General features: G+C 35.0%; 2 protein-coding genes across 3 annotated transcripts; one reads left to right on the top strand and one right to left on the bottom strand.

Moving 5' to 3' along the window:
- Positions 1–13,634: 13,634 nt before the first annotated feature.
- On the top strand, positions 13,635–18,599 carry LOC143553636 (protein NRT1/ PTR FAMILY 5.6-like). 2 transcript variants are annotated; one of them, XM_077043586.1, is made up of 4 exons: positions 13,635–13,822; positions 14,905–15,122; positions 15,277–15,821; positions 17,595–18,599. In XM_077043586.1, exons 2-4 carry the CDS (start codon positions 15,039–15,041, stop codon positions 18,469–18,471), a joined length of 1,506 nt encoding a protein of 501 aa, XP_076899701.1. In that variant the 5' UTR covers positions 13,635–13,822; positions 14,905–15,038; the 3' UTR covers positions 18,472–18,599. The 2 variants fall into 2 exon arrangements, with proteins under 2 accessions (XP_076899701.1, XP_076899700.1); XM_077043585.1 differs by lacking the exon at positions 13,635–13,822 and having other exon boundaries at positions 14,711–15,122.
- A 1,107-nt stretch (positions 18,600–19,706) lies between these two features.
- Positions 19,707–22,349, bottom strand: LOC143553634 (uncharacterized). Its single transcript, XM_077043584.1, has 7 exons — positions 21,958–22,349; positions 21,638–21,814; positions 21,352–21,501; positions 20,659–20,760; positions 20,478–20,548; positions 20,233–20,300; positions 19,707–20,154 (listed from the first exon to the last, which is right to left on the bottom strand). Exons 1-7 carry the CDS (start codon positions 22,168–22,170, stop codon positions 19,925–19,927), a joined length of 1,011 nt encoding a protein of 336 aa, XP_076899699.1. The 5' UTR covers positions 22,171–22,349; the 3' UTR covers positions 19,707–19,924.
- Between the last annotated feature and the right edge of the window lie 656 nt (positions 22,350–23,005).

Here is a 23,005-nt window from a genome sequence, read left to right as displayed (position 1 = left end):
TGAATTCCTTGTGTATAAGTGGTGGATCATATAAACATCCAGCAATATTGTGAGTATCCACAAATTTCAATAGTGCTTGATCAGCCATGACTGCAACAAACGAGTCAAGTTAATAGTGTATTCACTTAACTGGATAATCACTCAGTATTATAAAGATAATTGACAACTTGGAAAAAGAACAAGAACCAAAAATGCAAATTAGATAATATTAGTCCTTATTTGTAAATTAATGTCAATTTTAATAGATAAAAGGTGGTTTTCGGTCATTAAACTGAGTTTTCTATCAATAAAGGGTGAGTTCTGTCCAAAAGATAGTTTTCTGTCCAACACTGTTCATAAAGGTCATGTGCTACCGAGAACATGAGTTCTCGGTCACTCAATGTTGGTTCTCGGTCAAAGTTTGACCAAGAACCCCTGAGGATCTTATAATTTTTCAGTCAATTATCCCGAGAACCCAAGATCCCGAGATCTATACGGATGTCGGCCTTGAGAAGCCATGGGTTTCATCTCGAGATATGTGTCATCTTCTCCAAATCACCAAAACCACCATTATTATCGAAACCTGCAACTTCAAACACTCATAACATATTAAACACACAACCCACAAACAAAATAATTCTTCATCCTAAACATTTTTCACAACTTAATGATCTAAAAAAATCCAACTTTTTGTTCCATCCAAAGAACATCCAATAGTGACCTGAAAACCCCTTTTTCAAGATTTTCAATTACCTATAGTTTACCAACGTTGATCACGTAAGTTTTTGAAGAAAGAAAGTATGAATGACTTAGAGGCTTAGGGTTTTCGGCTTAGAGAGAAATTAATGATTTGAGATTTAAGATAATGAAACCAATCATGCAGATTTATGCCTTTTAAACATCAAAATTTTAAGTTTGGGCCGAAAACATGTGATGGACACGGGCCAAACTATCAAATCCAAGTTACATTCATCAAAACTTTTATGGGCCATTCTGACTTGGGTCGAGAAAAGATTTTCAAGCCCAAACATGGGCTTGATCCATGTTTTAAAAACGATCTTTTATAGCATTCGTTTCGACAAGAGTATCATGAGGTAAAAATAAAAATAATAAAAACAATGATAAAAACAACAAAATAAAAGTAGAAATAATGACACAAAACAAATTTAATCACTCGGTCTTCTTGTAACTTAGCAAATTTTTGGGATCTGACTCAGTTTTTATAAACATGCAACCTCTTAAGAAAAGATCTGAACATGGAATCATATTGATTAAGATTCTTTCACAATGATTAATGTTCAGCATTATTATAACATAGAGAGACAGGTTGATAGCAGGTATAGTACACTTAGCATGATTTTCATTGAATCAGTGATATGATTTATGTTCAATTAGGCATAAATCTTAGATGGACATCACTCATTGACCTGTGATGCCTCCTATCTCTTCTCAAAGCATATTTGGTTTTCCCCGATCACCCCAATTTGACTCCAACCCCCTAGTGCTTGATCAAAAGATTTTCTGTGTAAAAATGAAAATTTTAAGCTTTAAGGTTGAAGGTTGGACTTACAAGCCATCCGGACTTACATGCCTTACATTCAGAGTGTTTAGGACTTATTTGAATGTCTCACCCTTGTAGTTCTAGTTTGACCCTTTAAGCTTTTGAAAACGAAATTTAGTAACACAATATTATATATATAAAAATTTTCTTTTTTTTAAAAAAAAAACAAAAACATAGTATTTTGGAGATCAAGACACTAACGGGCTCGTGTATGACTGGGTAATTACTTTTCTACCTGTTAGTCGGATATATATATTTGGGGACATGCACATTTCTTTAAATGACTCTTCATAGTAAGTTTAGCAGGTTTTATTTATATCACTACAATTTTGCGCATCATGGAAAGCTACCATCCAAATCAATGACTGTTCTAAAACCTTTTAAACCTAGTAACTTCACACGTTAGGCACACATAATCAATTTACTCTCATTTTCCAAAGGTTGGATCAAATTTCATTTGAAAATATTTTAAGCTTCTAAAAAGATCTTAACTAAATAATCATATCACTTCCCACTTGTTACAGAGACAATTTTAAACTCAGTCGCCCCAGTCACTTTTAGTTTTCAGGTAAATGGCTATCCCGTATGTCTACAAATAGATAACATGACCAAACATATATAGAAATACATGTCCCTCAAACTTTGAGTAACCGACATAATTTAAAGCGAAAGAATTAAGACAAAACCACAATCGCCCTAGTTGCTTTCAGTATTTAGGTGAATGGTTATCCTGTCTATAAGTAAATGACAGGACCAAACATATATAAGTATATGTCCCTCAAACTTGAGTAACAAACATAATTTTAAGCGAAAGTGTATACGTATATTTTTAATTTTTTTTTTGTATTTTTAATAATAAAACACACACGCACTCTTTTTGAATTTTTTAATTTCCCCCTCCTAAATTTGTGCAAATTATTTTAAAAAAATGAAAACATATATGTACAAATTTAACCTTAAAAAGACTCAATCATTGAAACGAAGCATTTTAAGAAACCCCACAAGCACATTAAATCTGGATGTTCTGACCGGTTTTGTAAATAAGTCTGCCGCATTATTATCAGTGTGAACTTGCTCAAGATGAATCAATTTACGGTCGTAACAGTCACGAATAAAATGAATTTTAATACCAATGTGCTTGGTTTTTGAATGATGAGTAGGATTTTTAACAATAGCAATAGCAGCATCATTATTACAAAAGATTGGGGTGTCAATAAATTCAAAACCGTAATCCAGCGATTGATGTTGCATCCAGATAACCTATGAAGAGCAGGCTGACGCAACAACATACTCAGCCTCGGAAGTGGACGTAGACACCATTTTTTGTTTCTTGACTGCCATGAAATGAGTCGATCACCCCGAGAATTGACATCCAGCAGGCATAGATTTCCTGTCAATATCATCTCCACCGTAATTGCTATCAGCAAAATCATATAATCAAAATCTGAGTTGTTTTTGGGATACCAAATACCTAGCTTCGGTTGCCCTTTCAGATATCTAAAAATACGTTTAACAACAATCAAATTAGAGAGTTTAGGATTAGCCTGGTAACGGGCGCATTGACAGACATAAAACATGATGTCAGTGCGAATGGCGGTGAGATACATCAGAGATCCGATCATTGACCTATAGTTAGCTTGATCTACGGGATTCCCTTCAGGATCAGATAAAATAAGAGGTCTTTCCGCCATAGGAATTGTCGCGCTCTTAGAATCTTGAAACTCGAACTTTGCAAGCATGTCTTTAGCATATTTTCCTTGATGCAGCAAAATTCCTATCGAACTCTGATGAACCTTTAATCCCAGAAAAGTTGTCATCTCCCCCAATGAACTCATTTCAAATCTCTTTTTCATAACTTCTTCAAATTCAGAACATAGTGCAGTACTAGTAGACCCAAAGATAATGTCATCCACATATATCTGAACCAAGATCATATCTTTCCCAACAGTTTTAAGGAACAGAGTCGGATCGATGGTGCCTCTCTTGTAACCATGCCCCTAAAAGGTGAGCCGTCAAAATTGCATACCATGCCCGAGGCGCTTAGTGAAGACCTTACAGGGCTTTGTCTAGCTTGTAAACATGAGTTGGATTACAAACCCTGGTGGCTGATCCACAAAAATATCCTCCTTGACTTCTCCATACAAGAACGTTGTCTTGACATCCATCTGATAAACCGTGAATCCCATGTAGGAAGCATATGCCAGAAAAATCAGAATGGCCTCAAGTAGAGCCACAGGACCATACACTTCAGTGTAGTCTAAGCCTTCAACCTGACGAAAACCATGAACTATGAGCCGTGCTTTGTTTCGAACAATAACACCAGTATCATCTTGCTTGTTACGGAAAACCCATCTTGTATCTAACGCTTTCTTTCCAACTGGCAGCTCAACTAATCTCCAAACCTTGAGTTTCTCAAACTAATTCAATTCCTCATGTATGGCGTCCACCCATCTTGGCTCTTGTAGCGCCATTTCAACTGACTTGGGCTCAATCTGAGAGATGAAACAAGAAAATAAACAGTTGTTGATGTGTCAGGTATGACTTCTGGTTGACAAGCCTATTTCAAGAGGACCTATGACATTGTCAATTGGATGATCTCGTTGAATTCTTGTCGGAATTGAATGCCCGGGAACAGAGCTGGTAGAAGGTAAATTTGTTGGATCTTCAAGGATTTTAGTAAGAGTGTTCTTCCATCCAGATGTCGCCGTACTGTATGAGTACGAAGACTGGCAATGTATTCATTTGGTATGACATCTGGGAACATAGTGCTTCCAAAAATTTGACGAATCGTACTATCCCCCTCAACTAATGAAGCATCAACTGCAGGTGCTAGTGAAGACACAGTTTCTGTAACATCTTATTGTTGACTAGCTGACAACGACTGAGTGGTGTCTAATGATTCTGAAGGATCAATACCCAGCACTGGAGACATATAAGAGTCAGTAGGTATGCTTTTTCTTCATCAACAGAATTTGAAGCACCGGCACTCGAAATTTTTGTATCGACAACTACAAACACATTAAAACTCTTAAAGAGTTCAGTATAATCAAATAACCAGTCAGGACCGACACGAGCATTAGTCTCATTCTCTTCTAGCCAGCACACGTCTTACGATTCCACTATCTTCTTAGTTGTCTTGTTGTAAACTCTGTAGGCGGTACGACCAACATATCCAACAAAGTAACAATCATCAGCCTTGGCTCCAAACTTTGGAGCCATTTCAAAATTCAGCAAAGTACATGGACATCCGAATTTCGAAAATGTGAAACCGTGGGCTTGTAATCGTAAACAATCTCATATGGAGTCTTCATCTGAAATTTGTTGATCAGCACTCGATTTGGACATAACATGTCGTGTTAACAGCCTCTGCCCAAAAGAACAAAGGCAACTTTGAATCACACAACATAATTCTTGTCGCCTCTATAAGAGTCATGTTCCTTGTCTTAGCAACTCCATTTTGTTGTGGTGTCCGAGCTGAACTATACTGTCAAAGCACCCCCTTTTCGGCAAAAAAATAATTCAGTGTTGAGTTCTTGAATTCTGTGCCGTTGTCACAACAAATACCCTTCAGCTTTAAGTAGAGTTGATTCTCCATAAGAACTACCAAGAGTTTTATCAATTCTACAGCCTCACTATTATTTGACAAGAAAAACACCCAAGTGAAACGTGAGTAATCATCAGTAATAACTAGATAATAAGAGCTGCGAGAAAGACTCAAAACATGAACTGGACCGAACAAATCCATTTGAAAAACTGATGAAATGGTATTCACAAGTTTTGGCTTGTGAGATTTACGATTGTGTTTACCCAAAGCACAAGCCACACATTTTTCAATAGTAACAAAATCTTTGACGGGTAAACCACGTACCAATTCGTTTTTATCAAGACAGATTAGATTTTTTATGTTTGCATGACCAAGACGACGATGCCAAAGCATGGCATTATGTTCTGACACTTTTGAAAATAAACAGGCGATTCCATCATGAACATTTTGGGTCATATCGATCACATAAGCAATATCTTTTCTCTGTGATCGACAAGAACCCAAACTTCTGGTATGATGATACCAGGTTTTAAAATCAAGCACTCTTTGTTAGTAAAATGACTTGAAAAGCCTTTATCACAAATCTGCAAGATGCTAAGCAGACTATGCTTCAACTCAGGAACGAAATATACATTTTCAAATTTGAGCACACCATTACTTACAGTACCCTTCTGTGTAATCTTCCCCTTCTCTCCTCCCGCAAAGGAAACATACCCACCGTTAAAGATTTGAATGTCGTGTAGTTGGGATATGTCTCCTATCATGTGCCTGGAACAGCCACCATCAACATACCAAGGTCTGATGATGTTCCTCCATAGATGTTCCTGCAGATGTGCGAGATCAGTTAGTTTTTGGTACCCAGTCCATAGTAACACTGGGTAAACCAGATTTATCTAAACTTGTCACGGGTTGCCATGACAAGTCTTCCCGATTATCTAAGATCGAACTTAATAACTTGATTACCGGAGATTTAGGCAACCATTCATATCTTGTTTTAGAAGCTTTGTCATTTGTATGAATGGATGACTTATTCTCTGCTTTTCAAGTGAGAGACACAAATAACTTTGACTTTCGAACTTGTTTCAGGAGCGACTTGGTTCTTGAGACCGAAGCACAGTTTCTATCACTTTTCCAAAACGTGTTAGGCTTGGTCTGATGAGGACTAAACCTGTTAGCCTTGTTTCGTTTCCAATCACTGTTAGAAGGATTTGCCTTATGATACCTTGATTCCTTTTGAGAGGTATTTCGAGGCATATACCTCTGATAATATCCATAATATGGGACATATGGACGGTGTGGACAGTTTCTATCAATATGACCAGGAATGCCACAGTTAAAACATGTTTGACGTTTTATGTAAAATTCATTGTGGTCTACTTTTGGCATGGATCTGTTGTGTGAGCTATTTTTCTTTACTTGGCATTTACCACCTAACTTATTGCTTGATTTATCACAATTTTGACCATTTGAACTTCCTTCTTTGACAAACTTAGGTGATGAGTGTTTATGAGAACTCTTATTTTTATCAAATTTATTCAAAAACATACCACCAGATTTCAAAGTTTTAGAGGAATCAACCGCACAATTGTATTTTCTCTTAAAAACAAAGCCCACACAAACATTTGAAGTCATGGAATTCAAAGCAAGAAAATTTAAAGAAATATGAGAATTAATGTTTTTATTATTCAAAACAAGGAAATCATCATCCTCATCAGTCCATCCTCAACAATTACTTCATCTGCACGTGAAGTAAACACATTAGTATCATTCACTCCTGAGGTTGATTCAGTAGATTTTACTAAACCAGGAGCATTTTTGCCATTTTTAGTTGTTTTACCATACTGCATGGTTTTTATCTTTTCATCCTGCTCTTTGATAAAAGGAAGACTAACGTAGTTCTCGTTATATGGAGGTGGTACAACACTGTACCCTATACCTTCACCAGCGTTTTCTTTCCACCATAATTGATTTTCGATCATGGAGTTAAAAACAACACTGGAGCCTTCGAATTTCTTAAAGTCTAATTCAGCGATTTTAAATTTATTAGTTAAATTGATGATCTCTAACTTAGAGGCTTTTAGTTCAGCAGTTAACTCAGCAATTTTCTGTTTGGCATCTAGGTGGTGACAGCATTTTATGCTAAAATCATATTGAAGTTTAGAAAATCCCTTTACTGTGCCTCAATTTTATCTTTGAAAGCTTTCTCATTTTTCTTAAGAGTAAAATTTTCAGATTTTATTCCTTCCATTTCTCTAAGCAAGTTACTATTGTGGGATTTGTATAAATCTACTTTATTAATACAAACTTGAGAACATAATTCAGAACTTACTTCGGATGAGCTGGAAGGAGTGAAGGCCATGAAAGAAAATTGAAGTTCCTTAACTTGTTCCTCATTCTCTCTTCAGCAACTTCAATTCGAGCAAAGTTTGCAATCTGATTATTGATGCTGAGAGCTGCCATCTGATCATTCCAAGAGAATTGTTGAGTTACTAAGACTCGCTCACCTTCACCTGCACTTGCTGCATTTTCTCTTCTTGCGTTTCACACTAGAACCATTGCCCTTTCTCTGTTTCCTTCCTTAGCTAGGTTAGTGCATTCACGAGCGAAATGACCCAGCTCGTGACAGTTGTAGCACCTCAGAGTGTCTGTTAAATCCCACCTTCTGATTAGCCGGCACATTCCAGTTGTTTCTGCCCGTTCTCTTTGTCAATTTCTTTGAGCGAAAAACTGCCATGGCGATTAGCCAAGAGATGTCCATTTCCTCCACATCATCAGGATGAATTTGGTCCAACTCAACAGCTACAACTGGTTAGACCAGATATCCAGCAAGAAAGGCGTTGTAGCAATTCATGAACCCTGTCGTTAAGGCGATGTTTGCTTGAGTCTCCTTTGAAATAGAGGGTATTTGATTAGGAGACTGACTGGAAGGTGCAGTAGATAGATGGGGCTTAGCAGCAGAAGCAGATTGTTGAGCAGATTGAGGAAAGAACACGGGAGATGGTTGTGGTGGTGCCTGAGTGAATTGACCCTGAGCATACTTAAACATATAAAAGTTATTCTGAGACTGATGCGGAGGAGTGTACTGCCCCTGAGAAGACTTAAACATTGAGAAGTTGTCTTGCGAGATGAGAGCATTGTTAGAGGCAACACTGTAGCCTGCTGCATTGTAGGAGTTCTCATGATTTATGGCACGTTGCTTGTCATTCATGTCACAAGCTTTGATTATTGCCATGACTTCTGACAGAGTTAACCTATTGAGATCCTTCGTCTTCTTAATTACTGCAACATTCATATCCCGGCTCTGTGGCAGGGAATTGACCAGTTTATTGTTTGTCTCAGCAGCGGTCAAGTTCATGTTTGCGAATCTCATCTCAGTAACTAGAGATATAAATCTCTGCAGTTGTGTTTCCAAAGACTCTCCCAGAACATGATTGAACATATTGAATTTCTGTCGTAAGAGATCTTGTCGGCTTCTCCTTATATCCTTATTACCCTCATACACCTCAATCAGGGCTTCCCACAATGCCTTTCCGGACTGTAATTCTCTAAATCCCTAGGCAATTTCGGGTGAAAGTGCCATGGTCAGAGTAGCAAGAGCCTTGTCGTCCTCTTCAATCTTTTCAAAGTCTGCTTCATCATACTGTTCAACAGGCTTCCCAGCCACTTCTTAAGAGTTTTCACGTTGATAGGTGATAGCTTGAGAACCTCGAACAATACTTCTCCAAATCTTGGCATCTTTCATCTTCACAAACTTTTAAAATCTAAACTTCCACTCGGAAAACCCCTCATGAGATAGCAAACGGGGTACACGAGTAGCAGTTCCCATTATGGAGTCCAGTTCTTGATGTAGTGCAACATTTGATGAACTATTGGTTATTTGATCCATTTTGGATAAATAGTTAATGGCCTGGTCCAGTATATAAGTCCAATTAATTTATCAGTTGTACTAAGACCCAATAAGAATAGACCCAGATGTATAGTCACAAGCCGAGAACCAACGTTAACTGAGAACCCATAAAGTCAACCAAGAACACTCTTGGTTGAGCGAGAACTTCCAAAAGTCAATAGAGAACACTAATAAGTGACCGAGAACGATCAAAAACCACCGAGAACACTTGGATTTAGCCGAGAACACACAAAAATGCCCGAGAACTAACATATTTCACCGAGAACAACCACGTGATGGCCGAAAATGATGAAAATTGCCCGAGAACTCTCAAGAAACCCAAATAGTCTTTGACCAGGTAACTTTGGTAACAAACTAAATCCTGAAATCAAAGGGATTTAAATTTTAACCAAAGTTAAGTCAATTTTCAATCCAAAAATAACCCCTTTCCTTCTCCGACGAGTAGATCATCATGAAAACAAGTACCACGGCCACCAAAACAAATAACAAGAACAATCCTTGAATCTGCGATATCACCACCGAGCCTAAAATAGGTTAATAGGCTCTGATACTAATTGTAAGTCCTTTAGACAGATCTTTCAATGTGATATCACACAGTCTCGTGATTATGCGAAAACTAACACGAGATGATTCAATATTATGTAAACAAACACACGAAGAACACAAAGAATATGCTTCAAAACACACGTATATTAAACGTCAAGTGCTTAACCACAACCGGTTACACAATACACCAATATCTCTCTCGTCTATCTCTCACACGGCTAACCTATAACAAACCTAATTACATTGTTTATATAGGTACTACACGCAAGCCCAAAACAACCCAAAAGCCCAACAAGATCCAAGAGATTTCGGTTTTAAAATATAAGCCCAATATCAAGTACAACCATACTAATACTAGCCCAACATTTGAGCTTTAAAGACATGTTTTAGTTTTAAATGTTTATATATGAATGATTGATGTTTTAAGTATTACGTGAAAGTTTTAACTCAATATGATATTTAGAACTGTGTTTATGAGTAAATTTAATACCAATGTAAGGCACCGGACTGGAGCCTGGCATAGCAGAATGTCAGAATCTATAAATAAATTTAACAAAAAACAAAATATAAAATAAAAAAGAAACGAAACCAGCTCTTCTTATTCAAGATCCAATAATAGTAATCTAATATAATCTAAAAGAACATATCATGAAGTAAGTTAACGTTGTTACCAACTTGAAAAATGAAAATTATTTTAGAATTGTGATTAAGTACTTGATATATTGAATCGGGTTTAGATATATTTAGCATCTATCTTATCTATCTATAGTATATATAAACGAAGATTCAAAAATCCTAGATGTCGTGATGTGGTCGCTCTCCCTTTTTTGGAGTCATCATATTTCCTTGATTTTTAAATGGAGGCTTCTCATGCATTTGACCCGAATTCATGGGTATGGATCTTACCAAACCCAGATATTTCTTAAACGGGTTATAACATCTCATTAAAAAAAATATTCTCACCAAATTATGATGTAAAAATCCTATAAAATAGGATCATCATCATCATCATCATCATCGTACTCAGTATATCCCACCATCATCATCGTACTCAGTATATCCCACCAATAGCAAAGCTATAAAATAGGATATATAAAAAATTAATATCTTAATTATTTTAAAAAAGATATATATATATATATATATATATATATATATATATATATATATATTATATATATATATAGGATCAGGATCATGAGATAACCTTTTTGAAATTGAGAACTATAAGAACCATTTTTGACCATAAAAAACCCATAAATAAAAAAATCATAAAATAAAAAAAAACACAAAAATCAAAAAAGTAAAAAAAACCAAAATTTTTATTTTATCATCCCAGTTTCATAAAAAAACTCGGTTTAGCTAAGTTATATACACATATGTATAATATATACATATATGTACATTTACATGTTTTTTTTGTACACATGTGTATAATTTAAGATAAATGATACTGTACATATGTGTATATTACGTAACTAAAGATTATATAAAATTATACATATGTGTATAATACAATGTTTTTTTTTGTTTTTTTATTTATTTTTATATTTTTTAATGAAACCGGAATGAAATATAAGAATTTTGGTTTTTTTACTTTTTTAAAAATTTTTATTATTTTTTGTTTTATGATTTTTTTTAAATATTTTTTCTAAAGATGTTTTTAGTGGTTCAAAATGGTTCTCAAAGTTCTCAATTTGCAAAGGGTTCTCTTAGGATCCTTACCCTATATATATATATATATATATATATATATATATATATATATATATATATATATATATATATATATATATATATATATATATATTATTTAAATTAAAAAACCAATTTTATTGGTAAAAAAAATAAACGGGTCTTGGGTCTCATCAAACCATAAGTATATTATTAACTTTCATAAATATTATTTATAATTAAAAAAACCAATTTTATAGTAAAAAAAAATAAACGGGTCTTGGTCTCATCAAAACATATAACTTTTAAACCGGGTTATTAACATCTCATTTATTTGTTAAACAATTTATCATCAAACCATAAGTATATTATTAACTTTGATACAATAAGAAAAATATAAATTCAAAAAATAAATAAATATTAGAAAAACAATATAAAATAACCCCCATAATATCCTTTTTTTTAGTCATCAGATTTGCTTGATTTTTAAATGGAGGCTTCTCATGTATTTGACCCGAATTCACGGGTATGGGTCTTACCAAATCCAGATATTTCTTAAACGGGTTATAGCATCTCATTAAATTAAAAATTGTTCTCACCAAATTATTGATGTGAAAATCCTATAAAATAGGATATACTAAAAATTATATATGATTTTATTTTTAAAAAAAAATATTATTTATAATTAAGAAACAATTTTATAGTAAAAAAAATAAGTGGGTCTTGGGTCTTACCAAACCCAGATAACTTTTAAACAGGGTTATAACATCTTAGTTATTTGTAAAACCTTTTTATCATCAAACTCTAAGTATATTATAAATTCATTACAATAAATAAAATTTAAACCCAAAAAAATTTATAAATATTAAAACCGAGTAATGTAAAACAGCCCCCGTAATACGGGGGATAAAATTTAGTATGTATATAGATGAAACCTTCCTCTTTTCTCTTAAGTCTTCAGATTGTTTTATTTGTAAATAGTGGTTTCTCATGCATTTGACCCGAATTCACGGGTAAGGGTCTCACCAAACCCAGATAGCCATTAAATGGGTTATAACATCTTATTATATTAAAAATTAATCTCACCAAATATTGATATGAAAAACCTAAAAAATAGGGATATACTAAAAATTAATATTTGATTTTTTTAAAAAAATATTATTTATAATTATGAAACAATTTTATAGTATAAAAAAATAAGTGGGTCACGGGTGTCATCAAACCCATATAGTTTTTTAATGGGTTATAACATCTCATTTATTTGTGAAAACCTTTTATCATCAAACCCTAAGTATATTATTAATTTTCTTACAATAAATAAAATTTAAATACAAAATAATAATATATAAATATTAGAAACGTAAAATGTAAAACAAACCTCATAATCAAGCCCTAGTTTGATTTCTCAACATGGATTTAGTTACTCGGCGTTCTTTTTTCTTTTAAGTTTAACTTAAATGAAAATTTTAACAATATAATATCCAAATTATAACAAATGAACATAAACGAATTAATATAAAAATTAAGTAGATAATCCATTCAACGTTTCATTAAAATGAACATGACCCAACATAAATTAATCAAAATATATTATTAACTTCTTACAATAAATAAACTAAAATCCAAAAAAATACATTCACAATATTAAAAACGATAATATTAAAAACCAAATTTGAACAACACCCATTATACGGTGGATAAAAACTAGTATTCAAAAAATTAGCATCCAATCGAGTAACTTTAAATAACAAAATATCATAAATTAGTTTGAGGCCCGTGTACTACATGGGTAGTTCTTGAAGATACAATATTTAATAAACAATTGATATACAAGAAACAATAAACCCATTAAACGCTATTAATGCAGTCGTTGTACAATAGTTTTTAAAACAATTTTAAAGCAAAAGATAATATAAATATCAAATGTTTGAAAAAAAAAATGAAAGTAAATATTAAATTAATAAATTCTGAAGCATAAATTTTAAAAATGGTAACTATTATTTTACTATTATAAATTTGTTAACAATGATAAAGTTTAATGTAAAAATGACAAGTGACAAAACTTATAGTCTTTTATTAAAGAGTATAAATGGGTAAACAGAAAGTAACGAGTAACAGGTGCTCGAATAGTATGTAAACAAACATGAGACACGTTTCACAATTGGGAGGAAGGTTGATGTGTATTAAATGTATAAATGCATCTATACCGACCTCATTATCATCCCTACACTTAATATGTATAATTTCGAATTTCGATGAACTCATGTATAAATAAATTAATCAAATCGTCCACTCTAATAATAAATAATGATTCACCACTTCGCATAAGATGAAATTCTTGATAATTATTACCAGCCCACTAAAAATGGAACATAAGGCAGAAATATTTACTATATAAACCAACCCAAATTGTTCCCATTGAAAGCCACAAACTCTTCTCCAATATTCAAACCTAATAGCATGGTTTGCAAGTGATACATATGGAGCATCTTGAAAATGGTCAAGAAGTAGAAATTGATGAACAAAAATGGGTTTATGATTCTTCGTTTGATCATAGAGGTCGAACACCTCTCCGCAACCGGGGCTTGGAAAGCGTCCTTGTTTATTATTGGTAAGGATCCTCATTTTGTTCTTCATTCTCACTAACTAGTGTCAAAAAGATCTTTTTGTGTGCGCTTTAATGTTAAGAATTGATGAGTTTTGGATCCTTATCCTTGTTACTATCTCAAAAGTCAAAACTATACACGGAAGAGATGTTTTTAAACTGGTTAAAACATAACTAAATAGTTTTGTTAAAAGCAAGTCAAGTCATTTATAAGCTACTCGTGGTCAGCTCGTTGATTGAGTCAAGTCAAACTCAAACCTAAATTACGCTCATTTAACAAGAAGAGCTCGAGTACAAGCTTCATGCAACGAGTTTAACTAGGTTTGCAAACTTATTACTTATGTGAATATATTACTATTTATGTAATAACATAGTAAATATTCTTATTATTATATATAATTGTGATACAAAATTAAATGAAATTTTGTTATGTCTTATATTATTATATATATAAATTTATATAAAATGAATAAATTTACAAGTATATAAAAACTAGTTAGATAATAAACATTTTAAGTTTAAACTTATGTATTAAACATATATCAAGCATACTCGTTTACAAGCCTATAATATTCAAGCCATTTCTAACTTCTAAGGACCTAATAACCATTAGTCAAGCATAAATACAATGACATTTGATTCAAGTTAAATAAAACTTTGATTCTTAGTTACTAAAGATTTTAAGTATATATTCATTATTTGATTAATTAATGGGATTAAAAATCAAATTTCAAAAGGGCAAAACATTGTATAGTTGGGATTTTAGTGGTCATGGGTCTGGTTTACCAAAAATCCAAAAGATTGTGGTTCTAGCCTCATTTTTCAGATAAAACATACCTTATTAAAAGTTTTACGTAACAATTTAAAAAAAATAAAAGCTTTATTTAAAAATTTGTAACGTTAGTATATAAAGATTTAAACAGTTAGCAGGATTTGTATATCGTAATGGTCATTCTTGATATCGTTCTAGTTATGTGATGATGTCTAGACTTGAATAAAATTATAGGTTTGTTCGGGTTTAGGGTTTTTGGTTTACAAAATATCATGACTAAAGTTATTTGTGATTTCTGATGTCAACCTTTTTGCAGCAATTGAGTTCGCCGAGAGGCTAAGTTACTTCGGAATAGCAACACGTTTAATCATATATCTTACTAAAGTTCTCCATCAAGACGTGAAGACATAGGCTAAGAGCGCTAATCATTGGGTCGGTGTGACGACTCTAATGCCTCTTTTTGGAGGCTTTCTAGCCGATGCTTACTTGGGACGTTTCGTCACTGTTCTTTTATCATCGATTATCTATCTAGTGGTACCTCCAATTTCTAACTTTATAACAAGTTAATATGATTGTGTATTTGATAACTCTAGCTAGATTATTTGTTTGTATTGCAATGTACAATCCAATAATAACACAAGTACTATCAAAAGATATCTAATTTATCATATTTAATTATTGAGTACAGGGTTTGATTCTCTTGACCATGTCTAGTTTGATTCCGAGCTTAAAACCTTGTGCGAGTAGCAGGCTTTGTTTAGAACCAAGGAAGATCCACGAAATCATGTTCTTTGTTGCAATATATTTAATATCCGTGGGCACAGGTGGCCACAAACCATCTTTAGAAAGTTTTGGAGCCGATCAGTTTGATGACGATCACTCAGACGAACGCAAAAAGAAGATGACGTTCTTCGATATGTGGAATGCGGCCCTTTGCGCTGGAGTATTGCTCGGTGTAACTCTTATAGTCTATGTGCAAGATAAGGTAGGTTGGGGTCAAGCAGATATTATTCTCGCCATCGTAATGGCTTGTTCGATTGTGATCTTCATCATCGGTAGGCCTTTTTATCGATATCGAAAGCCAGGAAGCCCGTTAAAGCCAATGGTTCAAGTATGCGTCGCAGCCTTTGTTAAGAGAAATCTACCTTACCCTTCTAACCCCAATGAGTTGCATGAAGTGTCCAAATCAGAAAAGGTTCAAGAAAGGCTACTTGGCCACACAGAAACTTTCAAGTAAGCAAATTTCTTGTGGTATCTTTACTTTTAAACGCTATATTACGTCAGTGTCAGTTCCAAGATTTTTAACGGGCGCCAATATATATATTATCATAACAAACTCTTTTTACTAGTTTCATGTTGGTGTCAGATCCATGACTTTTAATTGGTGTCAGTTCTTATCTATACTATATATAAAGCTTGAGTTAGGGACCTCTTAAATTTTAAAAAGTACTAAACTCATTGCTTTATATACAACAGACATTGCATCTAAAATATAGTTATTAGGGGCAATTAAGTCTTTACTCACAACCATTCACAAGTATACGTAAAGTCATCTTTCCAAATACACTTACAACTTTGGTCCCTCAATTTCACTTATTTTTTGTTAATTTAAAAAATAGTTACACACATACCCCCAACTCATAACCAACTACCTCACGACTTTTTAACGACCATAGCCTTTTCACACGTTATTATTTTTTCAAAAAACTTACACCATAAAAACGGACATTTTATTCTCTTTAATTTGAGTATGATATTGCTATAGTTTTTTAGTTTTAAAAAATTAACATGTTACGTGATTAACATTTAGGACTGACAACATGTCGAGTCGGCGAGCCCGAGTTATTTATAAAACTAGATCTGGTTCGGAATGAGTCGATACAAAAAAAAGTGAATAAGGTTCGGGTCGGTACAAGTTCGAGTAAAATGGGGCAATGTCAGAATGTTGTCGAGTCGGAATGGTTTTGAGGCCAAAACAAGTTGGTTTAAAAAATGATTTATTTGAAATTATTGTATAATTCAGATTTGCTTATTGATTTTCGTCATTCATTTTACGCCCTGCTTGAGGTGCGCGCATATTATGTATATATGTGTAAACCCTCGGGTGGGCAAAAGTGAAATTGCACTAATTTTGACGTTATTTTACTAATCTCGTGAAAATAACGTTAAAAGTGGCGGAAGGTTAATCAGGCATCATGTGGTGGCGTTGATAGCCGAAAGACGAGGGTACATGCACCAATCAGCCGGTATCCCGATGATTGAGTGCTATGTGCTTTATGTCCAAGGCTTGATGCAAAACTACTATCGAGCCGGGGGGTCTCACCGGAAGCAGCCTCTCTATCCCTATGGGGTAGAGGTAAGGCTGTCTACATCTTACCCTCCTCAGACCCTAACATAGCTTTGCTATTGGTGGGATATACTGAGTACGATGATGATGATGATGATGATGATGATGATGATGATGATGATTTTCGTCATTCATTACGCATATGTTGTTTGCATGTACCGGGCGATAAACGTGTGTCCGGCACCACGTAACCCACATAGTTTAATCTTGGTAAGCGTCGGTAATCTGAATGAATTACACACCTGGTGTTGGTTAAGCATGTTTTAATTTCGGTAACGTGCTTTCGGGTCCGGTTACGCGTGTTCAATCTTCGGTTACATGCAACCGGCTTTGCACGAGCTACGCGTCAAATTTCAGTCTACGTGCGCACTATCATCAGGTGACTTGTGTCCTGACAATGACTTGCATTCAGTGTCGAGTTGAGCATGCACGCCGCCGCATTGCACGGGCATTTAGCTAGTGCTACAAAACATGTTTAATCAGTGACATAACTAAAACTTTTCGGTTAGGAACACGAGATTTTTTCTTCATTCTCTTAGGGATCAAACCACAAGAAAATGACTACATTGCATACCTTTTTTAATAGAAAACTTTGTTAGGGTCAATAGACCCCAGGCCCCTTTGTTACATGATTCGTCCTAACGCTTTTCCATTTAAAGGTTTCTTGATAAAGCCGCGATACCAGAAGAACAAGATTTCTCCAACGGGAAACAACACGATCCATGGAGACTATCAACCGTAACAAGGGTCGAGGAAATGAAGCTACTTTTGAACATGATCCCAATTTGGCTAACTTCACTACCATTCGGTTTATGTGTAGCACAAACCTCAACATTCTTCATCAAACAAGGCGTGCTAATGAACCGCAAGATCACCCCTCAGTTCATCCTCCCACCCGCCTCAATCTTCGGCCTGACCGCCTGCGGAATGATCCTTTCGGTAACCATTTATGACAGAATCTTAGTCCCCTTGTTAAGAAGAATTACCCGAACCGAAAGAGGAATCACAATCCTTCAAAGAATAGGAATCGGTATGGTGTTTTCCGTCACAACAATGGTCATTTCTGCCATTGTTGAAAAGAGGCGGCTAACCATCGTGCAAAACAATCCATTACACGGGTCGACCACCATGAGTGTGTTCTGGTTAGCACCACAGTTCATAATTATTGGGGTCGCGGATGGGTTCACTTTGGTTGGACTTCAAGAATACTTCTATGATCAAGTCCCTGATTCATTGAGAAGTTTAGGAATTGCGTTGTACCTAAGCGTGATCGGGGCTGCAAACTTCTTGAGTAGTTTCTTGATCACGCTTGTTGATCATGTGACTACGAAAGCGTCTGGCAAGAGTTGGTTTGGAAAAGATTTGAACAGTAGCCCTCTTGATCACTTCTATCTATTACTAGCTGTGATCACTGCAACAAATCTGTGTGTGTATGTATTTATAACGAGTCGGTACTCATATAAAAACGTGCAGAAGAAGACTCAGGTGGCTGTGGCAGATTGCTACGAAGGTGAAGGCCATGGGGCAAGTGCTTGATTCAAATAAAGCTGCAGTCCTATATGTTAAAATTCTATATGGTTTGGTATGTTTTAATTGTTACAACTTAGTAGAAGTATTGTTATGAAGTAAAGAGTGTAAAACTAGCTTTACAGCTCACAAGTGTGTCTGATGTATCAGTGAATCATCAATTTCTAATTCTATATATATCACTCTTAGTTTGTTGTTCTTAGTTTGTTGTTTTACGCCTTGGTTCGTGATTAAAGTTACTTCCAAACGTAGATGAAAAAAAATTCACATCGCCTTCATATACATAAAAATGTTATATGCTAAAAGCATATATATGTTGAATAAGAACCAGACAAGAAACATTCTTGTGTTTTGTGGTCGGCACCCTGACATTATATAACCATTTAGCTAGGGTATTCATGTTCTTTTCTTTTTTTTTCACATCATTTGAAACTACCCTCAATATCCAAGTGAGCGTTCATGAGATGTGATGTCAACCGTCCTTACTGCTATCAACCGTCCATACCAATTCAAGTTCCCTTCTTACTACGATTTTAAACTACAAAACAAGACCGATTGATTTACCCATGCCCAAAGAACTCTTACCAAAACATAACCAAAAACTAAACGCCCAGAAACCGTTTAAACCAGTTGTTGGGTTTTGGTTAAATTTTCAAGCATAAAATACCCAAGTTACCCGAACCAACTAACCCGTATACTAAAGCCACGAACACCCTCTACACTGTAACTCGCTTTTGTTGTTCAACTGATCTACTTATGCACTAAATAAAAAATATTGATACTTTGTTTTCCACTTGACTAACATAATTGTAAATACTACAACGTTTCTTCTATGTGAATAACTCTTAATACCCGAAACCCAACCAAATTAAGCCTGATTAACCCAATGAGTACTCAGGTCAGATATCATTTGGCCTTTAAAACAACAAAAGCCAAATAACCCGAACCATACCTGATACCCAATCAACACCCCTAGTCCAGGTTGGTTAGATTAACCTGACCAAAACTGAAATGTTTTGACAGTTTCAAACTGGGTTTTTTCTTTCTTTTTTTCAAATTGTAAGTTTATCTAAAAACATTAGTTCATTATCATAATACATATATATATAAATGCAAGTTACAAAAATAATAAAGGTTAAAGAGCTGATCGTCTACAAGACCGATTTCAAGATCCAAACCAACAGCCGAATACAATATACTATCAAAACTCAGAATATAAAAATGCTTCATAATTTAGACGAGCATTTCCAAAATTACGACCTCTACACAAAAGAAAATTTAACTTTGGGCAACGTAACGCGCCTGTATAACAAGTAACCTACAAAAACCATAACAATTTCCCTAGCACGTGTCATAATGGAAAACCAGGTAGTCCTCATGGGTATGACCCAAGAGATTTGAAGGCTCACAAATACAGAAAAATGGAACAAACACCAAATCTCTCACCTAGAAAGGTGGTGGTTCATAATTCAGATAAACGCTTCTTCAGTGTCTCATATGTCATGAACACAATTCCTACACCAGGGACAACTTTATAATATTCTGGAAGAATCCCTCTATAAAGACCACGTAATCCTTCAGTTCGCATAATGTGCCCAAGTGTCCCAAGGAGACCACTATTGTAAACACGGGCCCGTCCACCGACTCCTTCCAACTGTTTTCGCCGCCTCACAAGATCCAAAGGAAATGTGGCTGTTGAACATAAATAGTTATGTGCTTATATGCTACTTGTGATGATTTATTATTATTATTATGATTACACATGCTTACCTGTTGATGAAGCAATGCCAGAAAGACTGCCACAAGTTAGACTCACCATAACAGTTGAATCATCCGGCCTATCATATGAACATATGAAGATATTCACCTTTTTTGTTATTGTTACAAAAGAATGTTTTTTTCCTGTTTTATGTAGCCTACTTCCATTTTCTTAACTAGATAAATGGTTATGTGGTGGTGTGTGACGTCTCCATTTTTGGAAGTATGTAACATACAATGGATAACAGCATTTTTACCTATAAGATTTCCAATAAGACCGCAAGGTTTCATAAACAGAAAAGCTAATAGCAATACTTGGTCCAACACCCTGCATGAAGCACAAATAGATAATGTTGTAATTAAGATAACAAAAAACATTAATCTTACAAAAATCTAAATCTTAAAGGGTACAAAAACAAGTACGCTTATATGAATTACCAATAGTGTTGCTCCAAGTCCCTTATACAAGCCTAAAGCTCCCTCGTCTCTACAGATTGTACGCAAGGCATGCCCAACTCCATTGTAGTATATTGTACTTCTCTGTGAAATAATTAACATATGTGAGTTTGTAGCTTATATAGAAGGAGTTTTAAGTATTAATAAGATGCAAAAGAACACATACTATACTAACATAATTGAACAAAAATCAGTGTTCTAAAAATCAAAGTGAGCGGATAAGATTAATCATGATTAAATTGGAAAGATTAAGTGACTTAACTAAGGTTGAACTTACTTACCTGCTGCAATCGACTATAATTTGCAAGCTCCAAGTTGCGATTTCATCTTCTGAGTTCCAACCTCATCTTCAATGTTTCAACTTGTCTTGCAAATTACAATTTCAAATGGCTGCTGAAGCATCATTGGTTATTGTACAATTCAATCATGTGTGAAAAAATAGGTAATTCAAACATTTATAAGCTGATTAATGTTTAATTATCCAACTAATCCTTTGATAAGCGTAAGGCAGACGAGCAATCGCCTAGATCCGCCTAATGCTTTTTAGAACACTGATATAGAAACATCAAGCTGTGAACAACAGAATATGTTCCAAAAGCTTTATACGTATTTCTACATAGGCAATAGACAAAAGGAAGAAAAATAATAGGAAATTTCAAAGAATTCATTTTACACCTGTGCTGCAAGACGTGTCCTGATGAGATCTAAAGGATATGTGGCGGTAGCAGCTGTTATTCCCGCCATTCCACCACCTACAAAGTGCACACAAGCATCTGCACCTGCAGTTCCACTGTTGTTTCCTATGCTCGGTATTGACTTTAGCAACTGAAAACGATGGAAAATAAAAACATATTACTGGTGATCCATATTCACATCCATTATTATGATCTACTTGATAGCATCATCATAAACAGCACAACACATTATCTTGATCCCTTACTAAATGAAAAAAGATACTAACTTTTTTGTACTGCTCATACGCATAGAAGTTAACGGCTGTATAAGGAAGGCGATGAGCAATAGTAACAAGATTTCCTTTCCAAAAGGCTCTAAGACCCTCTTCGTTAACAATACGCGTTGCCTCGCTCCATATGCAAGGCCTGCTCAGCAAAGCCCCCTGAGTATGCATACCTTGCACCTGCAGAAACCAATATAAAATTAACTATCAAATTAAGCACCTTAATTTCGTAATCAGGCTAAACTTTAATTTCGTAAAAAATAATGTTATATTATATATATATATATGTGTATAATTAACAATAAGTCAATAATATAATTTACCTGAAAGAGAATAGTGAGACGTGCGAGTGGAGCCGTACAGGTTTTGCTAAAAGCGCCGGAAATACCTCCGGCGAGAAGCTGAGAAAGGGTGCCAATCTCCGCCGACTGTTGATGACGTGGCGAGGGGGACGGCGGCTGAGTATGGAGAAACTTAACGGCGGTGCCACTGTCCGCGACTCCTCCATGAGTAGACATACCGACTTGAGCTTCCATCCACGGGATGAAATTGGTGAAAAGTTATTAGGGTTACAAAACACACGAATTGAATCTGGAAATGAATATTATTAGAAAGAAGGAAAGAAACCCTGAAAACCCCTAAAATGTTGCTTGCAAATGAAGTTAGGTACAAGAGAAGGCAGAGTCCGGTTATTTAATGGTGGCCCGACAACACGAGCCCGTTAAAGGATGGGTTGCTTTGGTGAATTGGAAAAAATAATTATTTTCTTCTCGGGGCGTAAACGAGTTTAGATGATCACGAACTACTCGAGCTTATATTGATAAAAAACTCGAAACAAGGTGAGTTTTTTCGAGCTCGAGCCTCAAATGAAACTCGTTTAGTTATCAAATTCGACCAAGAGCCTTGTATGGGAAGCCCATTTACAGGGGAGTACATGGCTTATGTCAGGGGTAGTCTCGGGCACTGTAAGAACATGATCCTAATCATGCTAAACATCATGTACGTAGAATCGTAATGAATAGGACTGAAGAAACACGAATCCACCCCTTAGGTCTAATGACTTAGTCCAAGGGTTGTGGTTAGGTATTCCCCACGATGTGTTAGACTCCTTCTTGGCATAGATGGTGGTTTCCTGCAAAAGAGAACACCGTGAGCTTGTTACGAGGAATATGATGGGGGGATTCTCTCGTAACCACCCTCCGGCGTGAGAATCAGTATTTATGATGTGGTAAGAATATATAGAGATAGTATGTAATATTGGATGATGGATGCTTTACCATTTGGAGATATTCCGATATTTATAGCCAGAGGGAGAGAGAGTGTGGCCAACTGCCTTGTCAGGCTTTCCACCAATTATATTCTCCGTTCGTG

Source organism: Bidens hawaiensis, unplaced genomic scaffold, assembly GCF_021521415.1.
Source record: "Bidens hawaiensis isolate Kalapana, Puna unplaced genomic scaffold, B.hawaiensis_p1.1 tig00017344_1, whole genome shotgun sequence".
NCBI classification, from domain to species: Eukaryota; Viridiplantae; Streptophyta; class Magnoliopsida; order Asterales; family Asteraceae; genus Bidens; species Bidens hawaiensis.
This window is presented reverse-complemented; position numbering and strand designations above follow the sequence as displayed.

What these genes read in the sequence shown, in the direction of transcription:
- LOC143553636 (XM_077043586.1), top strand. Translation starts at nt 15,039, where the DNA reads ATGCCTCTTTTTGGAGGCTTTCTAGCCGATGCTTACTTGGGACGTTTC. An exon ending in CATCGATTATCTATCTAGTG is followed by an intron (nt 15,123 to 15,276) that starts GTACCTCCAATT and finishes TATTGAGTACAG; the next exon opens with GGTTTGATTCTCTTGACCAT. An exon ending in GGCCACACAGAAACTTTCAA is followed by an intron (nt 15,822 to 17,594) that starts GTAAGCAAATTT and finishes TTCCATTTAAAG; the next exon opens with GTTTCTTGATAAAGCCGCGA.
- LOC143553634 (XM_077043584.1), bottom strand. Translation starts at nt 22,170, where the DNA reads ATGGAAGCTCAAGTCGGTATGTCTACTCATGGAGGAGTCGCGGACAGT. An exon ending in GGACACGTCTTGCAGCACAG is followed by an intron (nt 20,761 to 21,351) that starts GTGTAAAATGAA and finishes ATTATTTCACAG; the next exon opens with AGAAGTACAATATACTACAA. An exon ending in TGGCATTGCTTCATCAACAG is followed by an intron (nt 20,155 to 20,232) that starts GTAAGCATGTGT and finishes TATGTTCAACAG; the next exon opens with CCACATTTCCTTTGGATCTT.